The following is a 20,709-nucleotide window of genomic DNA, read 5'->3' as shown; positions in this document are numbered from 1 at the left end:
ACTCCCTCTGGAACTTCATCAGCCATTTTTAGACCTTTTCAGACGCAACATGCCTAACAAATTATTTCTGTTCATCTTATAGAAACAAGGGGGACAAACAGGAAACACTCATGCTGCGTTCAGTTTGTTTGTTACTGCTAATACGAAACAGCAAACACAGCTTAGTCAGCAGCTGGTTGGGCCTTGTATCACGCTTACAGCCGTGGTGCAGATGACGTTTGGTTTGGAAAGCCTTTTCTCTGGAGTTTCTGCTCCACCAATGTGACGACGTGAATGTGCAGCTCAAAGGTTAGCGTATCATTCACAGGTAGGCAGGCGTTTAAAAACTCTCAAAGCCATAAAAACAATCAACCATTTGTTCAGACTTTCACTCAAACAATCAGAAAACTCTTGAATAAAAACATCTATTAGACGGTTTTGTTGCTTCCTGCTTTGCTATTGTTACGCTCTCTGAGACAAACTTACCACTGTTACAGAAATGTTGGCAGAACAAGAGCAAAACACACTGGCTATGTAAGATGAATCAAAAAATCCTCCATCGTTATTTATCCACATGGCTCTGATTCTAAACACTGATGCTCTTAACGAAACACTTTTTTATTGACTTACTGTTTGGACCTCTGGGCCCCTGCAGAAGCTCTTATCTGTTTTAATATCAGCATGTGACTTACCCAGGTAAAACCAGCATTAACATTTTTTTTAATTCTCATTTGAAATGAGCCTAGAATAGGCCGTTCTATGGTTGTCTGTTTAGTTTATACAACAGACAGACGTCTGATTTGTATTCATGCTAGATACAAACTTTTACAAGCTGATAAATCTCTAAGTACGCGGCAGGCGTGGTCGAAACACACGTCATTACTTTTCATTTAAACTGAAGTACAACATATGTGTGATCCAGGGTGAAAGGCAAAGCACATTTAGCTCTTTAAGTTAGGTGCATTCATTTTTTCATTCCGTCTGGGACCCATGAGCCGACCGGAAAGGCGAGAGACTTGAGTGTTCCTGGTGTGTATTTGGCTAAAGAAGAGGAAAATGCATTTCTCAGCTCAAGGAGTAACTGCGTTTCTTAATGATTTATGATTTCTGAAAAATGTGGTCACCTGGGTAACATACCCATGTTATCACTAAATTGTAGTGTTTTACTAAGATTACACACGTTTGAATGAACTTTATTATACAAAAGTACAGGAACCTTCACTACGGCTGCTAAAAATAATGAATGATGCTTTAATATTGGTCTTGTGTCTTCAGCGCTGAGGCACAAACAGAGTCAGTTTGTTCCTTCTCTCACACACACACACACACACACACACACACACACACACACACACACACACACACACACACACACACACACACACACACACACACACACACACACACACCAACAGTTGCTAACGCAACACAGAGCCAGCAGGATGTTGAACAGTTATTTATTTTTTAATGGATATACAAAAAGCTGCAGGATGTGCGACTGTAGAATTGATACAGCTATCATTTAGAGAGTTTCACTGAAGTAAAGCTCTAATTGTTCAGCTCTGCTGTTTTCAGCTGTGAGAACTAAAACTGGACACCCGACTAGTTGATGTTAGCTACATAATTAGCCGTCGTGTTATCTCCCCCCGTGGTCCCGGCAGGTTTTAGTGACACGTAGCGAACATTTGTTTCTAGACAGCGAGTGATGGTTGGTGCTTCCATTGATGTGAAATCTTACACAAGTGTTGCATTCTCTGTTCTGGTAGTCGGTATTTGTTCAATACCCAAGAGTTTACTAAACAGAACGCACCACTTCCTGTCTTTGGCAGGAAAGGTGTTGGGTAAAGAGGAAAAAAGTATTTCACGGTTTTAAAGATTTAAAAACAACGTTTCAAATCCACTAAAAGCGTTTTTATATTAACCCTCCCACTGTCCTAATGGGTGTGACCCCACGAGGAAAGTTGACCATTGAGCAGGGTTGATGGTTTATCCCCTTGGGTCCACGTGGCAGGGGTGAGGAGTGAGCACCACCTCACCCCTGCCACGTTGACCTCAAGGGATAAACCATCAACCCTGCTCAATGGTCAACTTTCCTGGTGGGGTCACCCATAAAGACAGATGGAGGGTTAAACAAAGTGTAATGCAATTATACAAGTGATTCAGGTAAACCCTCCATATTGTACTATTGATTTGTTTTTAGTCAAGATAGACCAATGTGGGTTTTATCAGGGCCAATCAGGACCTTCAGTGACAAAGGCACAATTGTGATTTCTGTTTGTTGTTATTTAAAATTTGGGCCAATAGTCGCTCGTTTATTTACATCTGACCAATGAACCACACGTAAGTTTAACACTTACCTTACAGACGGAGCCAAAAATAAGGCTGCTTTTCACAATATACCAGTATTCAGCATGACTGTCCTAATCAATGATTGACCAATCAAAGACATAAAAATCAACGGGCAATCAGGCGGGGTACACCCTGGACAGAGAGCCAGTCCATCGCAAGGCACCAAAGAGACACACAGGACAAGCAATCACACACACACACACACACACACACACACACACCTAAGGACCATTTAGACAGACCAATCAACAGTCATGTTTTATGGACTGTGGGAGGAAGCCGGAGCACCCGGAGAGAACCCACGCATGCACAGGGAGAACATGCAAACTCCATGCAGAAAGAAGCCAGACTGGGAAGCGAACCCAGGACCTTCTTGCTGCAAGGCAACAGCTCTAACCACTGCACCGCTGCGCATGTCCCACTGCATAAGAACTTTCTTACTTTGCTGGTTGTAGAAGCTGCTACTCCTTTTATTTCCCTGCTTGAACTGATGTGGCTGATTAACTGCTTTGGTCAGGTAGATTAATCATTTTACCTGTAGTTCTGTGCCCAGAAGTGGAGATACCACTGGAGATAATAAAGTATTGTAAAAATAATAAAGTATTGTAAAAACCTCAGGTTAACACCTCTTTTAAAAGCGTCTCGCTGAAGAACGGTCTCACCCAAGTCCTGTTGACATAAAAGTGTTTGAGAAGAGTCAGGATGTTTGGAGACACATTACGGTCTTCCTGCCGACAATGGTCCCTCCGGTAGGGCTGCTCAATTAATCGAATTTTAATCACGATTACGATCTGAGTTTTGAACGATTATAAAAAACAAAACAAGACGATTATTTGCTCCTCCTGCTTGCGCTGCCCTGAGTTGCAAATGAAGCGCTCCTCCCACAGTGTTGCCAACTTAGTGACTGTGACGCTATTTCTAGCAGCTCCTCAGACCCCCTTCTTGACTTTTTAACTTAAAAGTACCTAGCAAACACCTCAGAAACATCTCTGGTAACCCTTAGCTACTTTCTGGATAACTGTCGTTGACGTTTCCTGCAGGTTAGCTAAACACTCCGCCTGCGCTCCGGACCGTTCTTCGGGACATTAGGAAAGGGAATGATGCAGTGATGTGTCAGTCGCTAAAGAAACGGCTCTCGGAGCCGGCTCCTTGTTGGATTAACCAGAGTGAGTGACACACACACCGTACCTGCGGACTCCAGAGCCGATAAAAACGGCTAAATGTGCGCGTGCGGCGCGCTAAACACACGTGCAGCTTGCCCCTGATTGCTGTGAGACCGGGTTGGGGGGTGCAGCTGTGGGTGGGACAGTTATTACATTAACTGATGGGCCTGTAAATAAATAGTTTATAAATAAGGTAGAAATAAGTTCCTCACGCTGATAAATAATAACTAATCTCTCTGAGGATACGGTGCTAGTGCACTCTCCTACAGCACCTTGACACGACTCAATAAATGTTATGCAACATTTTGTGAACATCAATTTATTTGCATTTATTTGTTATAAATGCCACTGTATAATTCTTGCTGTCAGTATTTGCAAGATATTGGTATTTGGGTCTGTACTGGTTAGACTTACATGAGTTAAACCAAGGTCTAGAGCCCTTGGGTCATAGACTATGAGCTATAAGTATATCGGTCTTTTTATACTGGGAGTCAGGAGTTATTTTAGTGATCATCTTGTTTCTTATTTTTGTCCTGATTGTGCCCTGAGAAGTTTTATGACTGAATAAAAACAATTAAAATCAACATAAATTGAAAAATCGTCCTAAATAATCGTGATCTCAATTTCAGTCACCATAATCGTGATTATTATTTTTGCCATAATCAAGCAGCCCTTCCCTCCGGTGAGAAGCGGCACAAGGAAACTGGGTGTGATGTGGTGGCGCTGGAACATTAAAAGCGATGACTTAGGTTCTAGAGTGCAGATCGCTGCGCTCTCCCACCGCTCACTTCCAGTTAGGCTGAGGGCCGACTGATGCCTGTTAGAAGCAGAAGCTTCTAGCAGGCATCAAATGGAGCAGTGTGGCTCTCTGACATCACGTATAAGAGGCCGGTGCACTCTGATGCGGCTCTGTAAATACCACCATCACCATCTGTTAGAAAGTCCCACCTTTTGCTGCTTGAAGATGCTCCCAAACGAGTCAAAGTCAGCAGGCTTAATGGCTGTGTTCATTGTGTATTCCAGGGTTCTCTGTGTTTTTAGTTAACAGAATGTTGGTTGTGAAAACACTTTTGATTAATTGCCATAATTATTGTGATCATTTTTGCCCAAATGAACAGCCAGATGGCAGGATATGGTGTCATATTTGCTATCACATTAATCTGGCTCCAGGTCCGTCTGAGCACATTGTGCCATTTGTTGTGTTCACAATCTGTCCTCAAGTTGTCCACGTGTCCCTCCATTTTATTCCATTTGAGCTGCAAGTTTCTATTTGATTATATTAAAGCATTAAATATTAAAGTTGAGGGTGTATGAAAGCAAGGCATTTATCTGCATGAATAGCTTGTGTTTAGTGAAGTACGTAATGCGCTTTAAGTAACATCTCCTTCATGCATACAAAAATTAACTCGGAGAGTGTTTTCGTCTCGTGTAGCCTCAAAAAGATCCAACAGGACCACTTCCCGGGAGTTCATGGCTGCTTTTAAACCCATTTCACATGATCTCATCTTTTCATTTTGTTATTTTTACTAGAACGTATACCAGAGTGCTTTTAATAAACTGAATCCACTCTGGTTCAGACTCAGTTTTGAAGTGCATCATTAAAACAATTTAGCTTTGAAGGAAAGGATATGCACTTATGCAAGTAAAAAAATAATCCCTCAATGATGTCAATTAACCTGCAGACAAATTTCATCAAAGAGAGCAGCGGCCTGAGCGAGACGCTTCTGTCTTCTCGCTGCAGTGTCCTTGGGCTCTGGAGCCTGCTTCCTGACGGGGAACAATGAAGAGAGAGGTGTTTACAGATGGCTCCGGGGCTCCGAATTAGGTCTCCACCGTTTCTCCTGTTTCAGTTCAGAATTAACTTCAGATGTGCCATCAAGGCGATCATCAGGATGTCTGACAATGTCTCCCTTTTGATCACGACGTGCACTTCTCGCTGAGTTAGTCAGATATCACTGTCAAATATTAAACCTTGTGGTGTGTGCTTCTCATTCTAATGATAGCTCACAGATGAAATCACGTCAGGGTGACTATTTTATAACATCACACACACACACACACACACACACACACACACACACACACACACACACACACACACACACACGCACAACTTTCTTTGGATTTCTGTTTTGAACACCAACTTCTTTATGACTGACGTTTCACACTCACTTGTAATGACAGACAAGCACTGCTGCTAAGTAGTTGTTTTTATATTAATGTAGGGATGTGTAACGGTTACATGTAGGCGATACGATACGTGTCACGATACAGGGATGACGATACAATATATCACGATATGTTGCGATAAATTCAGCCAGCAATTTTTTTTGACTGAATTTGTTGTAGGAAAATTCAACAAACTGATATTTAACATGTTTAACGTGAGGTATCTGAACCATAATAAAGGGATTTATATTTCAATGGTGGAAGCAAAACCCATTGCACACTGCAGCCAACTAGTGGTCGGCATTTGAATTGCACCAAAAGAAAAGAAAATACACACATGTTCGCATGTAAATTCTTCCAAAAATGTGATACACAACTTTTGTTTATGTTTATGTATTTAGCAGACACTTTTGTCCAAAGCGACTTACAAGTGATAATCGGCATGTTGCCCTTGAGGCTAACAACAACAACAACAACAACAACACTGACATCAATAATGGAGAGGAGGGAACAAAGGAGTGGACAGTAGAGAGGGGGGACGGGTGCAGGGAGGGTGCTAGTTTAGAAGATGCTCTCTGAAGAGCAGGGTCTTCAGGGGTTTCTTGAAAATAGAAAAGGAAGCCGCAGTTCTGGAAGTGCTTGGAAGGTCATTCCACATTTGTGGAACGATGCATGAGAAGAGTCTGGATTGTCCTGAGCGTGGTGTAGGCACTGCTAGCCGACGATCCTGTGATGACCGGAGCGGCCGGGCCGAGACGTAAGCCTCTGCAAGAGGATTCAGGTAGATGGGAGCCGTACCATCTCTGACTTTGTATGCTAGTGTTAGCAATTTGAATTTGACGCGTGCTGCTAGCGGTAGCCAGTGGAGCTCAATGAACAGAGGGGTGACGTGTGCTGTTTTTGGCTGGTTGAAGACCAGACGCGCCGCTGCGTTCTGGACCATTTGAAGAGGTCTCACAGTACAGCCTGGAAGACCAGTTAGAAGGGCGTTGCAGTAATCGAGGCGGGAGATGACAGTAGATTGCACCAGGAGCTGGGTGGCATGTTGTGTTAGGTATGGTCTGATCTTTCGTATGTTACACAGCGCAAAGCGGCATGAACGGGCAACAGAGGCAACATGATCTTTAAAGCTCAGGTGTTCATCAATCACAACACCCAGATTTCGAACTGCCTTTGAAGGAGCCAGAGATAGGAAGTCGTTTCGGATTGAGATATTGTGCTGTATGGATGGTTTTGCTGGGATGACAAGTAGTTCAGTTTTATAGAGGTTGAGTTGGAGATGGTGGGATTTCATCCATTTTGATATGTCAGAGAGACAGTTTGATATTCGTGCAGAGACAGTGTGGTCGTCCGGTGGAAATGACAGATAGAGCTGGGTGTCGTCTGCATAGCAGTGGTAGGAGAAGCCATGTGATCAAATGATCTCACCCAGAGAGGTGGTGTATATGGCAAAGAGTTTTAAATATCGATATAATATCGCAGGGAAACATATGAAATATTGCCATATCTATATATTCTGCCATCCCTAATTAATACCACTGAATCCTTCCTACAGTACACAGCATTATCATCTGCCTAGGACGGGTTGTGTCCTGTCCTAAATCTAGGACATGTTAAGGGTTTTTATTTTAATTAACGAAACGTCTTTAGGTTAACAATTAACTGCCAATGCTAGATTATTTCAATGATTATATGTCCAATTATTTTCAGCCATTTTTTAAAAATTAAGAACATAAAAAAGACCTCTTTTCCATAAATGCTATTTTATAATATTGTAATAAACTTTAACCCTTTGATGCATAATGGTCACTACAGTGGACAGGTACTCAAAATTGTTATTTCTTTATTTTTGCTATTAAGCACAGCTGTTGAAGACTTTATTGCATGTGAGCCCCTCCATTTGGACTTCAGTAACTCAAGCCAACATATTTCATGTTCAGAATACACGCTTTCCACTGAGATGGACATGTAATAAACTATTTGTAAATTAACAAAATGTTTTAAAAAATATTTGTTGAAATGTGTTTCATTCACACCTAAAAATGAATGAAAAAATTTGTTTAAAAAATCATGGTTGAAGATCTCATAATTCATGCATCAGAGGGTTAATTTCTGAAATCAAATGAACGTGGTTTGGAAATTGGAATGATCATGTCACTGCCTGTTTATAATGCCACAATAACATAAAGAACAGATATGTTACCACTTGATTTATTTTTCTCACTATCACCCATGGACATAGCAGAACTAAACGTAAGGCTTTAATCTGAGAGGGAAAGGGTTTTAACCCCGGGTGGCTGGTTGCAATCTACATTTTAAATCCCGCCCACTTCCATGTAAACAAAACAAACTACTGAACATTATTTTCAGGTGTTGACTTGTATTGATTCACATAGTTGTGTCCTGAACCAGTACATGTTTTATATTTGATTTTGTTTGGGGGTGGGAGGGTGAGCCTTAGTCCCAAATCCTGGATTATCAGACTTTGGTTCCAACAGTAAAGCATGGCGGCACATAAATGGAATATTTTGCCTTCACTTTATCAGGATGTGTTGGAAGACGTGGGCCAAAGAGTATCAAGAGAATCACGTTTTAGTCCCTCCACCACTGTAGACCCGTCCTAGCTCTCCACGATGTCCAGTCAGCCGTGGTCCCTGTTGTTTGGTCATTGTCTCATCATCACCACCACAACAGTAACAGACCGTTTCCAGTTTTCTTTTCCTTTTCAGCTGCGGACGGCCAGCCTGGAGAGTAGATTCAATAATCCTGACCTGCTCCGTTTATCCTGCAGGCCTCCTCTCCCCCTTTTTTTTAATTTTCCTTTCTCTTTTTTTCTTTCTGGAGAAAGAAACTCATGGCATAAATCCAGGAGATGAAAATGTCATGGAGCAGGTTCATTTTGCAAAGAGGTTTTGATTGCCATGCTCGTGTAATTGATTGTTCCAAGGACAGGGGGAAATCTAGAAATGTCATAACAGTCCTGCTTAGGTTGGTCCCACCGCTAGGCAATCAATGAGAAGTAAAAAGAGATATTGATTTGCAAGCAGCAAAAACTGTAGCCTGAGACAACCGGAGAGCGGTGGGGAAAGTGGCACAGATGTGCAGACCTGTCACTGGCACCTATGAATTACCCAATCTCCTCTGAAGATAGTGTTACCTCAGAGTCCTGCAATGGGGATTGCAGCTGTCCGTTAGCTAAACTCGTCAGACTGCTAACTCTCTGCAGCTTGTCAGATTAACGAAGGAAATGTTGACCTTCCAGTGGATAAATGTTTATGTTCTCACCATTACAAAGCTTTCTTCTGGGATCCTAATGTTGGAGTCAGAAAGCCGTTTTACAGCTGTCACACACTCGTCTACAATGATCGGCACAATTTGAGCAGATGAAGAAGAGGGGATTGGAGTCTATAAAGATACTGATGCTTTGGACATAAATACGTTCTCATGTAAGCTTTTTAGCACCCGTCCAGATGGAAATCCTGCCATGAATCTGTGATTTTTATGCAGTTAGCTGGTCTGTCTGGATGCAGAAAAAAAGTCTTTTGGATCAGAAACAAGCTGCTGCTTCTGTAAATCCAGGCGTTGCTATGCCAAGAGTCTGTTCTAATGGATAAAGGTTATAAACACTTCAAGAGTCTGATTTATGATAGACACCTCAGGTTTTTTGACCTTTGCATATCTCTGTCTGAAGATATAAATTTGTCATGACACAGATTGGAGGCTTTACAGCAGTTTATGACATGCTAAATCTCAGGCAAGCATGCCAGCTCCTTGTTTTCTGTGGCCAGTCGACATGAGTTTTCTAACTTGGCCTTGCTTTCAAAGCAGGGTTTTCCTAGTCTTTCTTACAGCAGACAGATGCAGCGGCTGCTCACTTCTGCTTTGCAAGACCACCCACCCATTTTAGCACGTCAAACAGGGCTGGTACTGGTTGTTTCGTTGCTGCATCCAGTCGTGATCTTGTGTGGGTGATCTTTCCTCAGTCTTTGAATCTGCTCCTGTGCTAGTGAGCAATGCAACAGGGAATTGCTGCGGCGCTGTGGGGTAGATCAAAAGCTGGCAAAGCATTGTTACAAACGGTGTGAGAAGCATAGGCAGACGTGTGGGCTTCTCGGAGCGATCCCCTCCAGAAGGTTAATTGGTGCCTCTGGATGTCTCCTACTTAGGGCGTCTGATAGAAAGGCACAGAACAACAGGAAGGGCAGCTGTTAATCTCGGTCAATTCCAACCTCAAACACCAAGATAAGGACAAACCTTCACATTTTTACTGACTCGACTCTGTGTGAGTGACTATTTCCAGGAAATGGTACCCTTCTCTGTAAAAGTATCTCACTTACATGTGAAACTGAATGGCTTTTATTAGTAAGACTTATATATAAGATACAGTCTACCCTGGAATTAGCCTCCTCATAACAGAATGACGGGGTTCATCTTAAAGGCATACTATGCAACTTTTTCACATTTGCAAATGAGTTTCTTGAGCCAGTGTGGACCCTTTACGGTATTAATGCAAAGTCGCTCAGCCCTCTCTGCCTCTTGTGGCCAGAATACCACACTTCAGCCTCTCCAGACCGCTCACCTGAAGTCTCAGAGTCACGCTTTACTTCACTCCGTGTTTGAACCTCAGGACAGACGAGCTGTACCTGTTTAACATTTGTTAAACAAAGCAAGAAACAACAAAGAAAACATTTATCTGATGAAGCAAAAAAAAAATTAAAAGAACATCCAACCCCATTAGGAGTCAAACAAGCGCCAACATCAGGACTTTTCTGAGTCACAAGAGCTCAGCGACGCGGTTCCTACATGTTTTAGATTGTGAACACAGCTGATTTGTTTGATTTACAGATAAGCCACTCCTGTAGGAGCTAATGAAGGCTGAGAAGACATTTCAGCAGGTAGATTAAGGTGTTAAAAAGAAGAATGTCCAGCGAGGAGGAGAGTTTCAGTTTCGGTTTTACAACAGTGAATTAAAACGGGCACTAGGGGTCGCTAAAAGCAAGACTAAACGGCAAAGATTCCCTTTAACCACTGTCAAATCTAACCTCTCCCATCATTAGTGTTCATTTTTGGTTGTCCTTTTGAAGGCATGACTAGTGGAAACTAGTTGTAGACACAAAATTCCAATCAAATGAACAAATAATTGGTTGGAATCATCTGAATCGGTACATACAACACTTTCTGAGATGTTATAAATATGTGTGGGTCACATGGAGGACTTTTCAGTACATCTAGCACCCAGAGCTCACTACAACCTACAATAACAAGGTACATGTTAATATTAGTCAAGGGATTCCTGCTCTTTCTCATTTATGGAAAGAAAACTGAGAAAGGGTTGAGGCAGGTTTAAGATGAGATCCTGACGTCTGGGGTCTCGCATGAGGAACCCGAGGACTTGTGTGAATGTTAGACATTTAAAACAGTTCCTCCATGAGTAATGTTGGTAGTTTCTCACCAACGCTGTCAACCCAATGAGCTACTGGCTGTAGGACATATTAGAAATGTAGGACTTCATTGGTGTGGGGCATTGCAGCTATTTCAGTTTAGCCACCATCGAGCGGGACCTCTCCCAGCGTTGGTGAACATTTCTATCATCCTTCAGTTTAAGTGATAACTTTGAAGTGAGAAGACATCGACTGAGAGCTTGTCACAGCTATTTCTGTTCTCCTTCACTATGAATACTCTATAGAGAAAAGTATAAATAAAACATACCTCTGTGCTCCTGACGACTCTCTCCCTTAGCATCAAGGGTGTTTTGGGCGCCAACGCTGATCTCAGCTGGCCAATCAAAACATCCCCCTGCTGTGGATCAAGGTCACACTGCATTTGGGCTCCTGACGTGTGTGTGTGTGAGTGTGTGTGTGTGTGTTGTTCATGGAGCTCCGTTCTTTGGGTTTCTTTTGAAAGTCCGATTCCCTTCTCCATCCCTGTCCATTAACAGGAAAGCAGTTCATCTTTGGGGTTTCTCTTGAGGCACTTGTGAAATATTGATAGAAAAAAAAGTCTTATTTTCAGAAGATGATGATGATGATGAAGACGCTCTTTGAGCTGCCCAGTGTGGGACGCCTGAGTGCTCGGCCACAGCCACCCCTTTGTGGAAGTGCCTTCTATTCAGAAGAGAAATATTAACCACATGAAGTGCACAAGTGCCTGGATGGAGCAGTTATGTCCCATTCATATTTAACAGGGTGCACATCTGCCGCGTCTCTCCCAAAATGCGTGTTTTCCTACAAGACCGAGGTGGAAAATATCTCAGATGTCTGACAAATCTGACAAACTGCATTTCCTGCAGGTCACCTTCAAAAGATGTCTGAAAAATAACATTTGTGGATTTGTCAATGCATGTCCAATTAAAGGTGGTTTTGTTTAAATAATCTAAAAATGTTATTGATGGGAAGCGCGTTTGAGTCGTCTGCAGCCGTGCTCGTGGGAAGCACAGCCTGCCCGAGACAGAGTTTCCATTAGCTGGATGATGGGAAACGTGTCAATTAGAAATTTTGTTGTTTAATTATCTGTTAATTAAAGCAATAATGTTTGTGCTCCAAGAGTTGAGAAAACAAACATATGCATAATGAAAGGAGCAATTGCTCTTCATGAGTCTGTCAGGGAAAATATAATGATGTGACAGATTGTCAGTTATCTTCTGAAATTTGGTATAATTGTCTAATTGTAACACTTAGAACTGAAACAGTTTCTCAACCAGCTTGTGCTTATTTTTAATTTCACTGTCAATAAAATCACGTCCCTATGTTTTACTGTTGTGCCGTTTTGTTACTTTATCAAAAACAGAAGATACCCTAAAAAATGAGTGAAACTGGTCAAAACTGGCTTAATCAGAGGTCAGCCAATCAGAAACTCAAAGTATCAGATCGTTTTTTTTTTCCTAAGTAATGCACGAATGCATAGTCGCCAAGCAGCAATAGAATAATCCAACATTTTCCCAGTCTAGCTGTTACAGGACCGTAGCGTTTGCAAAACGGGACTCGCCGCGGTTCCCTGGGGAGGGTTTTGGCATTTATGGTAGCAAAGCTGAAGCTAGAATAAACTGCCATCAGGCACCTCTCAAACCAAAAAAAAGGGATAAAGGGAGGTCGCTAACCACCCCCCCCCCCCGCCCCCACCCCCACCCCACCCCCCCACCCCGCGCGCATGTGACATACAGGGTCGCGCATTCAGCGTCAGTCGGAAGACATGTCAGACCCATGAAATGTCTTTTTCAGGACCTTTAGCTTTGATGTGACCTGCTTTTTGTCCCGCTTGACGCCCCGCTCAGCCAGGGTTTTCACCACTCTGTCGAACAGCTGGCTGTCTCTCACCGCCCCCGTAAAAAGGCGACTAATCTGTTCGTCCGCTCGCACGGCCAAAAGCCCCATGGTCTCCGCGTCTGTCCAGTTAGCCATGTTCCATATCCCTTCCGGCCGGCACTCGGCGCGCAGTATACGTTACTAACGCGACCACCCTATGTTGCGCGGGTGGGGTGGGGGGCGGGGTGGGTGCTCCCACAGTCGTTCCAAAGGGATTAGCGGGGCTGACGCGCCTTTAGCCGTCAGAGGCGAGGGGCTCTTGCAGCAATATTACTACGAGGCTAAGCGCATCAGTATCGAGTTTTATCACCTTTTCGTTTTGCTCCTTGCCGCGTTTACGAGACCCACAAATTCGGATTCATCACACTGTTAGCTCCAACACTCACAATAAACCAAAGATGAATCCATTTTTGTTCCACTCACTCCTCTTCCACGCTTAGCTGGAAGTTTACAGACTCACATTAATTCAATGCAGTTTGAGTTAGCATTCAAACTAGCGCCATATTGGCCTATGGTATACACAGCATACAACAAATATCGACATTATTATTTATTTTATTTAAATACGAGTTTGGTTATAATTCTCTAAAATACAATGATATAATATACTCAGCGTTTAACTGTCCAAAAGAAACCTTGTCTGTTCTGAGCCCTTGTAGATCACGATTGCGAGTTTTGGAGAAAGACTTCCAAAATGTTTACTTATTTTTATTTAATAATTAATAAAAAATTTGAGAAGTAAAATATAGTCATTATTTATTTTCGTAGCTCCGTTGAAAACTTCCAGCTTCTTCTGGCGTCGCCCCGTAATGCATGCTGGGATCTGACAGCTCCCTCTTGTGGACACGCAAATCTATGGGTCAATGATCTAAGCCAGAACGCATTCTGAAAGATTACCTTCTCAGGGGTTCGGAGTTTGCACTGTAACCGGGGGGCCTCTTGGTTCAATCCTCGGCTCTGTTTATTGTCTTAGTGTCCTTGAGCAAGACATTTCAGCCTCCTTGCCAGCTAGAGGTGGTCAGAGGGACCGGTGGTGCCTGTGCCAGCCTTGCTTCTGTTGGTGTGCCCCAGGGCAGCTGTGACTACGTCGCCATCAGTTTGCGATTAGGTGAATGAAATGGGTGAAAAGTGATTTGGAGTCATCCGGCTCAGAAAGGTACAAGTTCAGGTCACAGGACCAGGTCAGAAAGCCAAATGTGAGCATTTTTATTTACTTTAAAAACTATAAAATGACATTCCCCAGCTTTAAATGCGGTACTGAAATGATGGTTTCTGTTTCATGTCAGGTTTGTGTCATTTTGATCTACGTTACAGGGTTTTGGCCTCAAAGCTGCCGGCTGCAGATCCCTGATTTACAGCTTTGAGGAAGTAGAGACTTGATCCGAAACATTTCTATTTACAGTTTTCAAGCACCTATTATCACCATGGAATCGCTCATTTGCAATAACACTTAACAGACTCCTGATTAATTGATTTCCTTTCGTCACTCAGTGGCCAGTAAACATCTCAAATTGATGCTGGAAAACCCTTTGACACGTCATTAAGTCAATGGTCGTCGTGAATCAAATGGTGCAGTTGCACCAGCAGCAGTTGTGCCCATGTCTTCTCCCAGTAGGAATCAAACCTTTATTGCACGTGCGGTAACAATATTTATCGCAAAATATTATTTTCTTCTGCTTATAAATATCAAAAAGACTGTTTTTGAGCATTCTCACGAAGCAGATTTGTGGCAGCAGAATAAAGACTTTCAGTACAGAACGACATATAAAAAATATAAAACGTGCAAAACTTTTTTTTTTATCCAATTTTTTAGGTAATTTTAATGTGTGTTTTATAGGTTTGGTCCAAACAATGCAACATAAAAAATTGTCGTCAAATGAAAAAAGATGAGGATGTTTTGAGCAAAATGCAAGCTAAATGTTTTGTTTTGAAGTTTCTTCCTGCTGTTCTGATGATTTTTTCATGTTTTAGAAGTTTAGTGTAGCTTCAGTAGTGAACAAGTGCAGGTAAAACATTTTTATCGACAACAATGAGTTTCCCTCCCGTTCAGTTGGTGTTGAGCAGAGCTCGGTGGTGCAGGGTGCCGTGTGCACATGGGAAGAGGAGAGAGACGGGAACTTCTTTTCAGAGATGGACTTAAATGGGAGAGACGGTTGAAACTGTGGTGGGAATATTGTTGAAACTACATCACAAGCAAGGTCTAGAAAGTTTGGAAGCCTTAATCGCACGTTAAAAACGAACAGCGTCAAAGAAAATTTGTGTCAATGTTTAAGGCGTTAACTCAGACAGGCCTACAAACTCGTCAGCATGAACAGATCCCAGAGATCAGGGGCGCAACTTCCTACTTTTGGAGGGGTATGCACTTAATAGTCCCCCACTGACACACACACACACACACACACACACACACTCACTCACCGAACACACACACACACACCACTTTCCCAAGCCCATTCTTTTTAACTGTCTTTTTTTAAGTGCCTTTGAAATATCTTGTAGTTATTTTAACTCACTAGCACCAAAGAGCAGACATGAAAAAGATCAGAGGTGAAACACGTGATAAGTATTCAACTACTCTAGGGAGGTCCGGGGGCAAATTTTGGACATTCTCTATTTCAAAGCATCAGTCTGGTGCAATTTGAGAAAAAAGGTTGAGTCACAGGATCTACACAAGTTCATGGCGTTGTAATAATATTATGTATTATATTATTTATCCTGTCCTGCCATTAATCCATTTTGAACCAACTACAGCGAAAGCCTCTGCATCCGTGCTGCTCAGTACCAGAACTGCACTGATGTCACTAGTTACCAAAGAACCAATCAGCTGGCAATGATGCTGGTGAACATGTGAGCGTCCAGAACGACTCAATTTAAGGAACCAAGTAGAATCCAGCTGCTGTTATTTGTTGTTGGTGATAATATAGAAACTAACTATATCTGCAGGGCTTTCGGCCCAGGGCAGAGTTTTATACCTCAGACCAACCTCAGAAGTGGAGGGGGAGCCTAATCACTGTCGTGCTTTTCTGTTATTATTTAAATAATTATCAGATACAAAAATGGACAAAACCACAGTTGTTATTAATCACAGGAAATGCAGGCTAAAAGTATGTTTTGCATCATCGCTTTGGCGCCCCCTCCAGCCTGGCACCTCTACATACATATATATATATATATATATATATATATATATATATATATATATATATATATATATATATATTCTTATGGGTATGTGAGAATGGGTGGGAGCGAGACACGTGATGAGTTGAGGCAGTGGTCTAATATATATATATATATATATATATATATATATATATATATATATATATATATACACATATATATATCCAAGTATCCATCGGACGCTAATAATGTCTCAAACCTCTTTGCTTTTCTCTGTCTGTGATATAAATATACTATTTTATAAAAGTATTAATCAGGTGTCATACGTTGTTTTTAATGTAATGCTTTCCTTTCTCCATCTCTTCTAGTGTACATGCCTGATGAAGACGCTGTTCTTCAAGATTCCATCACTGAAGAAGACGGTGAGAATGACACTCAGACGGAGGAAGAGTGCTCAGAGAAGACCAGCCCCAAGCTGTCCGAGGACAGAGACCTGGACAACAAGAGCACCCACACCTACAGCAACCAGAATTCCCCAATTAGTGTCCTTTCAAATCAAGATGCAGACCTGGAATCGCGCCTTAGCGACAGCAGTGACAGACTGTCAGACTTCAAAACCTCCTCACCGCCCGAGAGTCAGAGGGATGAAGAAAGTCGAGGCTCAAAACACAAAGATGAGACAGGTAGTAGCTTGGAAAAAATGAGGGCGGCCTATGCAAACTTCCTGTCTGATTCCTACTGGACGGGGATTGGGATGGACTTAAAAAATGCCAACAAAGCTAACTGTGACAGCACAAATGGAAGCAGCAAGAGCGAGTTTGACTGGCACCAGGATGCACTCTCAAAGACCTTACAGCAGACGCTCTCCCCCAAACCTGCATCCAAACCTAACCTTTTCAGCTCTGTCCACCTATACAGGCAGACCGCCAAGCCCTGTGGCTCCGTGTTCACCGGAGCAAGCCGTTTCCGATGTAAGGATTGTAGCGCTGCATATGACACCCTAGTAGAGCTGACTGTCCATATGAACAAGTCTGGTCACTACCAAGACAACAACCACAAACAGAGTAACTCCTCTGCTTCGTCTTCTAAATCTAGGAAACGGAATTTGCATGATGTGGAGGGGAAAGAGGATGCACAGAAGGTTTTGAAGTGCATGTTCTGTGGCCATTCATTTGACTCACTGCAGGATTTGAGCGTCCATATGATTAAAACCAAGCATTACCAAAAAGTGCCTTTAAAGGAGCCGATACCAGTCATCACACCTAAGCTGCTCCCACCAGCTAAGAAAAGAGCCTTTGAAGCAACAAGACCTTGCTCCCCAGACTCCACCACCGGTGTATCCGGATACACTGAGGCTCAACGGACCGCCAGCCTTTCAAACGCTAACAACAATCGCTACGGATACCAGAATGGTGCAAGTTACACTTGGCAGTTTGAGACATGCAAGTCTCAGATTCTCAAATGCATGGAGTGTGGAAGCTCCCATGACACCCTTCAGCAGCTCACTACACACATGATGGTCACCGGACACTTCATCAAAGTCACAAACTCGGCTTCTAAAAAAGGCAAACAGCTCACGCTCGATCCCCTGGCCGTAGAGAAGATACAGAGCATAGCTGAGCCTGCTGCCAGTGATAGTGAAGGAGAAAAGATGTCTACGAAAAATCTCTCCCCTGCGAGTGGTGAGAAGGATGACCAGGGGGAAGGAACTTCTGACAAAACAGAGGAGAATGAAACAAAAGATGACAAGCAAGAGAATGAAGATCAAAAAGTGAACAATGGCTCTTTTAAATACCCTTACCTCCGTGAGGAGGACCTTGAACAAGAGGCGAGTGGAGGAGGGGACATCCTTAAATCCTTGGCCAATACAGTGGCCTCTGCCATCAACAAAGCCCAAACAGGGACACCAAGCTGGAGCGCCTACCCGAGCATCCACGCTGCCTACCAGCTCTCTGGTATCATCAAAAACGCCCCTCTCTCTGCTTCTCCTCCTGCTCAGCTAAAGCAGACATTTAACCACAAGCTGAGGCCAATTGCCCCAAAGGGGAAGTTATACCACGGTGCCGCGGGAGTCGAGGCTCCTCAGGGACCGCATCAAAACATGGACAGAAAGAAAGAAAAGGTTGGCATTAGCGATGGTAAAGAAAGTCAGAATATAAAGTTTGATCAGTTGGAGAATGATGACAGCGATTGTCAGGATGATTCCTCTTCTTCTTCAAAGCTTGATGTAGACTGTGGGAATGAGGAGGGCGACGCGATGAAAGGGAAGCTGAGCCCAGATTTCTCTGACAGAGGCAAGACGCCGAGCCCTGCTGCCAGCAATGGACGCAGCACTACATCAGAGCCTCTCAGTGACACTCTGGATATACTTGGCGTTAACCCTCTTAGTGCATTACAGTCAGTTCTCAACAATCATCTGGGTAAAGCAAACAAGCCCAATAATGCAAGAGTAGATAAAATATCTGCACACGCACAGTCTATCTTTGCTGATTTTACTCGGAGCAGTGAGAAATCAGCTTTAATGCTCAGAAGTCCTGTAAGAAATAGGCCTGATAACCCATTTCTACTAGTGAACGACGACCAGCCAATAGACCTGACAAAATCTAAGCACAGCAAGGCCAGCTCTTTGCTGCTGCAGCCCTCTGCACCAATGCCACAGAAATATGCTCTGTCAGACATTGCAGATATGGTCAAAGTTCTGCCTAAGGCCACCACACCAAAGCCTGCCATACCGTCAAGGCTTGCCCCCATGAAACTGGAATCAGACGTCCGACGCTTCGAAGACGTGTCTGCTGAGGTCTACTCGGTCCACAAGCGCAAAGGCAGACAGTCCAACTGGAATCCTCGCCATCTTCTCATCTTGCAGGCTCAGTTTGCCTCCAGCCTCTTCCAGACATCAGAGGGAAAGTACCTGCTGTCCGACCTCGGCCCCCAGGAGAGGATGCACATCTCCAAGTTCACCGGATTGTCCATGACCACCATAAGCCACTGGTTAGCAAATGTAAAATACCAGCTTCGGAAAACGGGAGGGACCAAATTTCTGAAGAACATGGACACGGGCCACCCAGTCTTCTATTGTAATGACTGTGCTTCCCAGTTTAGGTCACCAACCACATTCATTTCCCACCTGGAATCCCACCTTGGATTCCAAATCAAAGACATGTGCAAAATGCAGGTAGAGCACCAGACCAAGTTCGAGGAGCCCGAAATGTTGAAGGCTCTGAGTGTCCGAGTCCCTGAGGCTCTGACCACGGAGGAGGACATGGACTCTAAGTTCAAATGTAAGCTCTGCTGTCGGACATTTGCCAGTAATCATGCAGTCAAACTCCACCTGAGTAAAACTCACAGCAAATCCCCAGATAACCATTCACAGTATGTGGAAATGGACAAGGAGTAGAATTTCATATTATTATTGCCACCCCCCCCCCCCCCCCCCCCTTGTCATTTCAATACACGGGTCAGATTTTTCAACCATGCTTTTTATTTAACATTATGTAGAGTACGTTATCTTGACTTTTTTTTTTAAATCACCACATACAGCAAAAATACACTTGTTAGAAATTGTGTAAGTAAACACTCAGAGTTCCTTTTGCACCCAGCTCTAATGCACCACCAGTAATGAAATGTATTACTGCTTGAAGAAACATAATTGCTGATGTTTGCATGCAATAGCTCTGGCTATGACTACTATTTATTTGTATATGTCAAGTTTCAATTGTACTTTAAACACAAAATAATGAACTAATTGGACTACTTGTACAACCTCTGTGACACACCTGCACAGATGTGCAGCTTGGAAGCAGGTAGCCTGAAACATAACACACACGCAGACCTGTACAGTATCACTATGTAAAGACATTTGTGTTGTTATAATAGAAGGAAAAAAGCACTTTAATAAATGTTTTAAAAACCAGTTTAGATGCAAATTCTGTACATGACTCAAAAAAAGTTTGGAGATTCCACATGTAAATATAATTTAGGAGAGCAAAAACGTCAGTTTCATGCAACAATGAGAACAAGACAGATCTGTGATACCTGCACCTTTTTTACTTATTCAAATAAAGAGTTAACATTTGATAATGGCTTGTATATATATTTTTTGTGTGTTTTCTGATTTATTTTTTATCTAAGATCTGTGTTTTTCTATCCAGGGCATGTGGTGGAGCTTCCAAAGGGTCATTTGGAAAAATATCACTTTAACCAAAATGAACTAGCGAGCTGTAAAAGGCAAATGCAGAGTATTCTGTGCCTGTGTGTGTGTGTGTGTGTGTGTGTGTGTGTGTGTGTGTGTGTGTGTGTGTGTGTGTGTGTGTGTGTGTGTGTGTGTGGCCTCTACAGCTGACCGACCTTAGCTAAGTTACTATAGAGCTACATATTGCTGAGGCAGTGGCAGCTATTTGTGGGAATATCTTATAAATTTCTGCAGATTCGATTAAAACGAAGCAGTAGCCAATAAAAAAAAATACAGATTTCAAAACAATATGTCTCTTAAAGAGACAATCAATGGGTTTTACCTTCAGTCTCTGGAAATTTCCATCAAAACGTTGAAAATGAATAAAATGATGTCCAGTTGTAGGAAAATATTGGCGGCTTCTTACCATACGACAATAAAAATCAGGTCTTAA

General features: G+C 42.8%; 1 protein-coding gene across 1 annotated transcript in view; it reads left to right on the top strand.

The window, feature by feature from the left end:
• The window catches only part of LOC107390447 (teashirt homolog 2), a 54,623-nt gene extending 34,459 nt beyond the window's left edge, over nucleotides 1-20,164 (top strand). Inside the window, exon 2 of the mRNA XM_015967155.3 lies at nucleotides 16,453-20,164. Coding sequence (XP_015822641.1) covers nucleotides 16,453-19,481 — 3,029 coding nt within the window. The 3' untranslated portion in view covers nucleotides 19,482-20,164. The remainder of the gene's footprint in view (nucleotides 1-16,452) is intronic.
• Nucleotides 20,165-20,709: the final 545 nt, after the last annotated feature.

The sequence above is a fragment of the Nothobranchius furzeri genome, chromosome 15 (genome assembly GCF_043380555.1).
Source record: "Nothobranchius furzeri strain GRZ-AD chromosome 15, NfurGRZ-RIMD1, whole genome shotgun sequence".
Lineage (NCBI taxonomy): Eukaryota > Metazoa > Chordata > Actinopteri > Cyprinodontiformes > Nothobranchiidae > Nothobranchius > Nothobranchius furzeri.
Note: the sequence above shows the minus strand (reverse complement) of the source record. Positions and strands in the feature narration are given on the sequence as shown.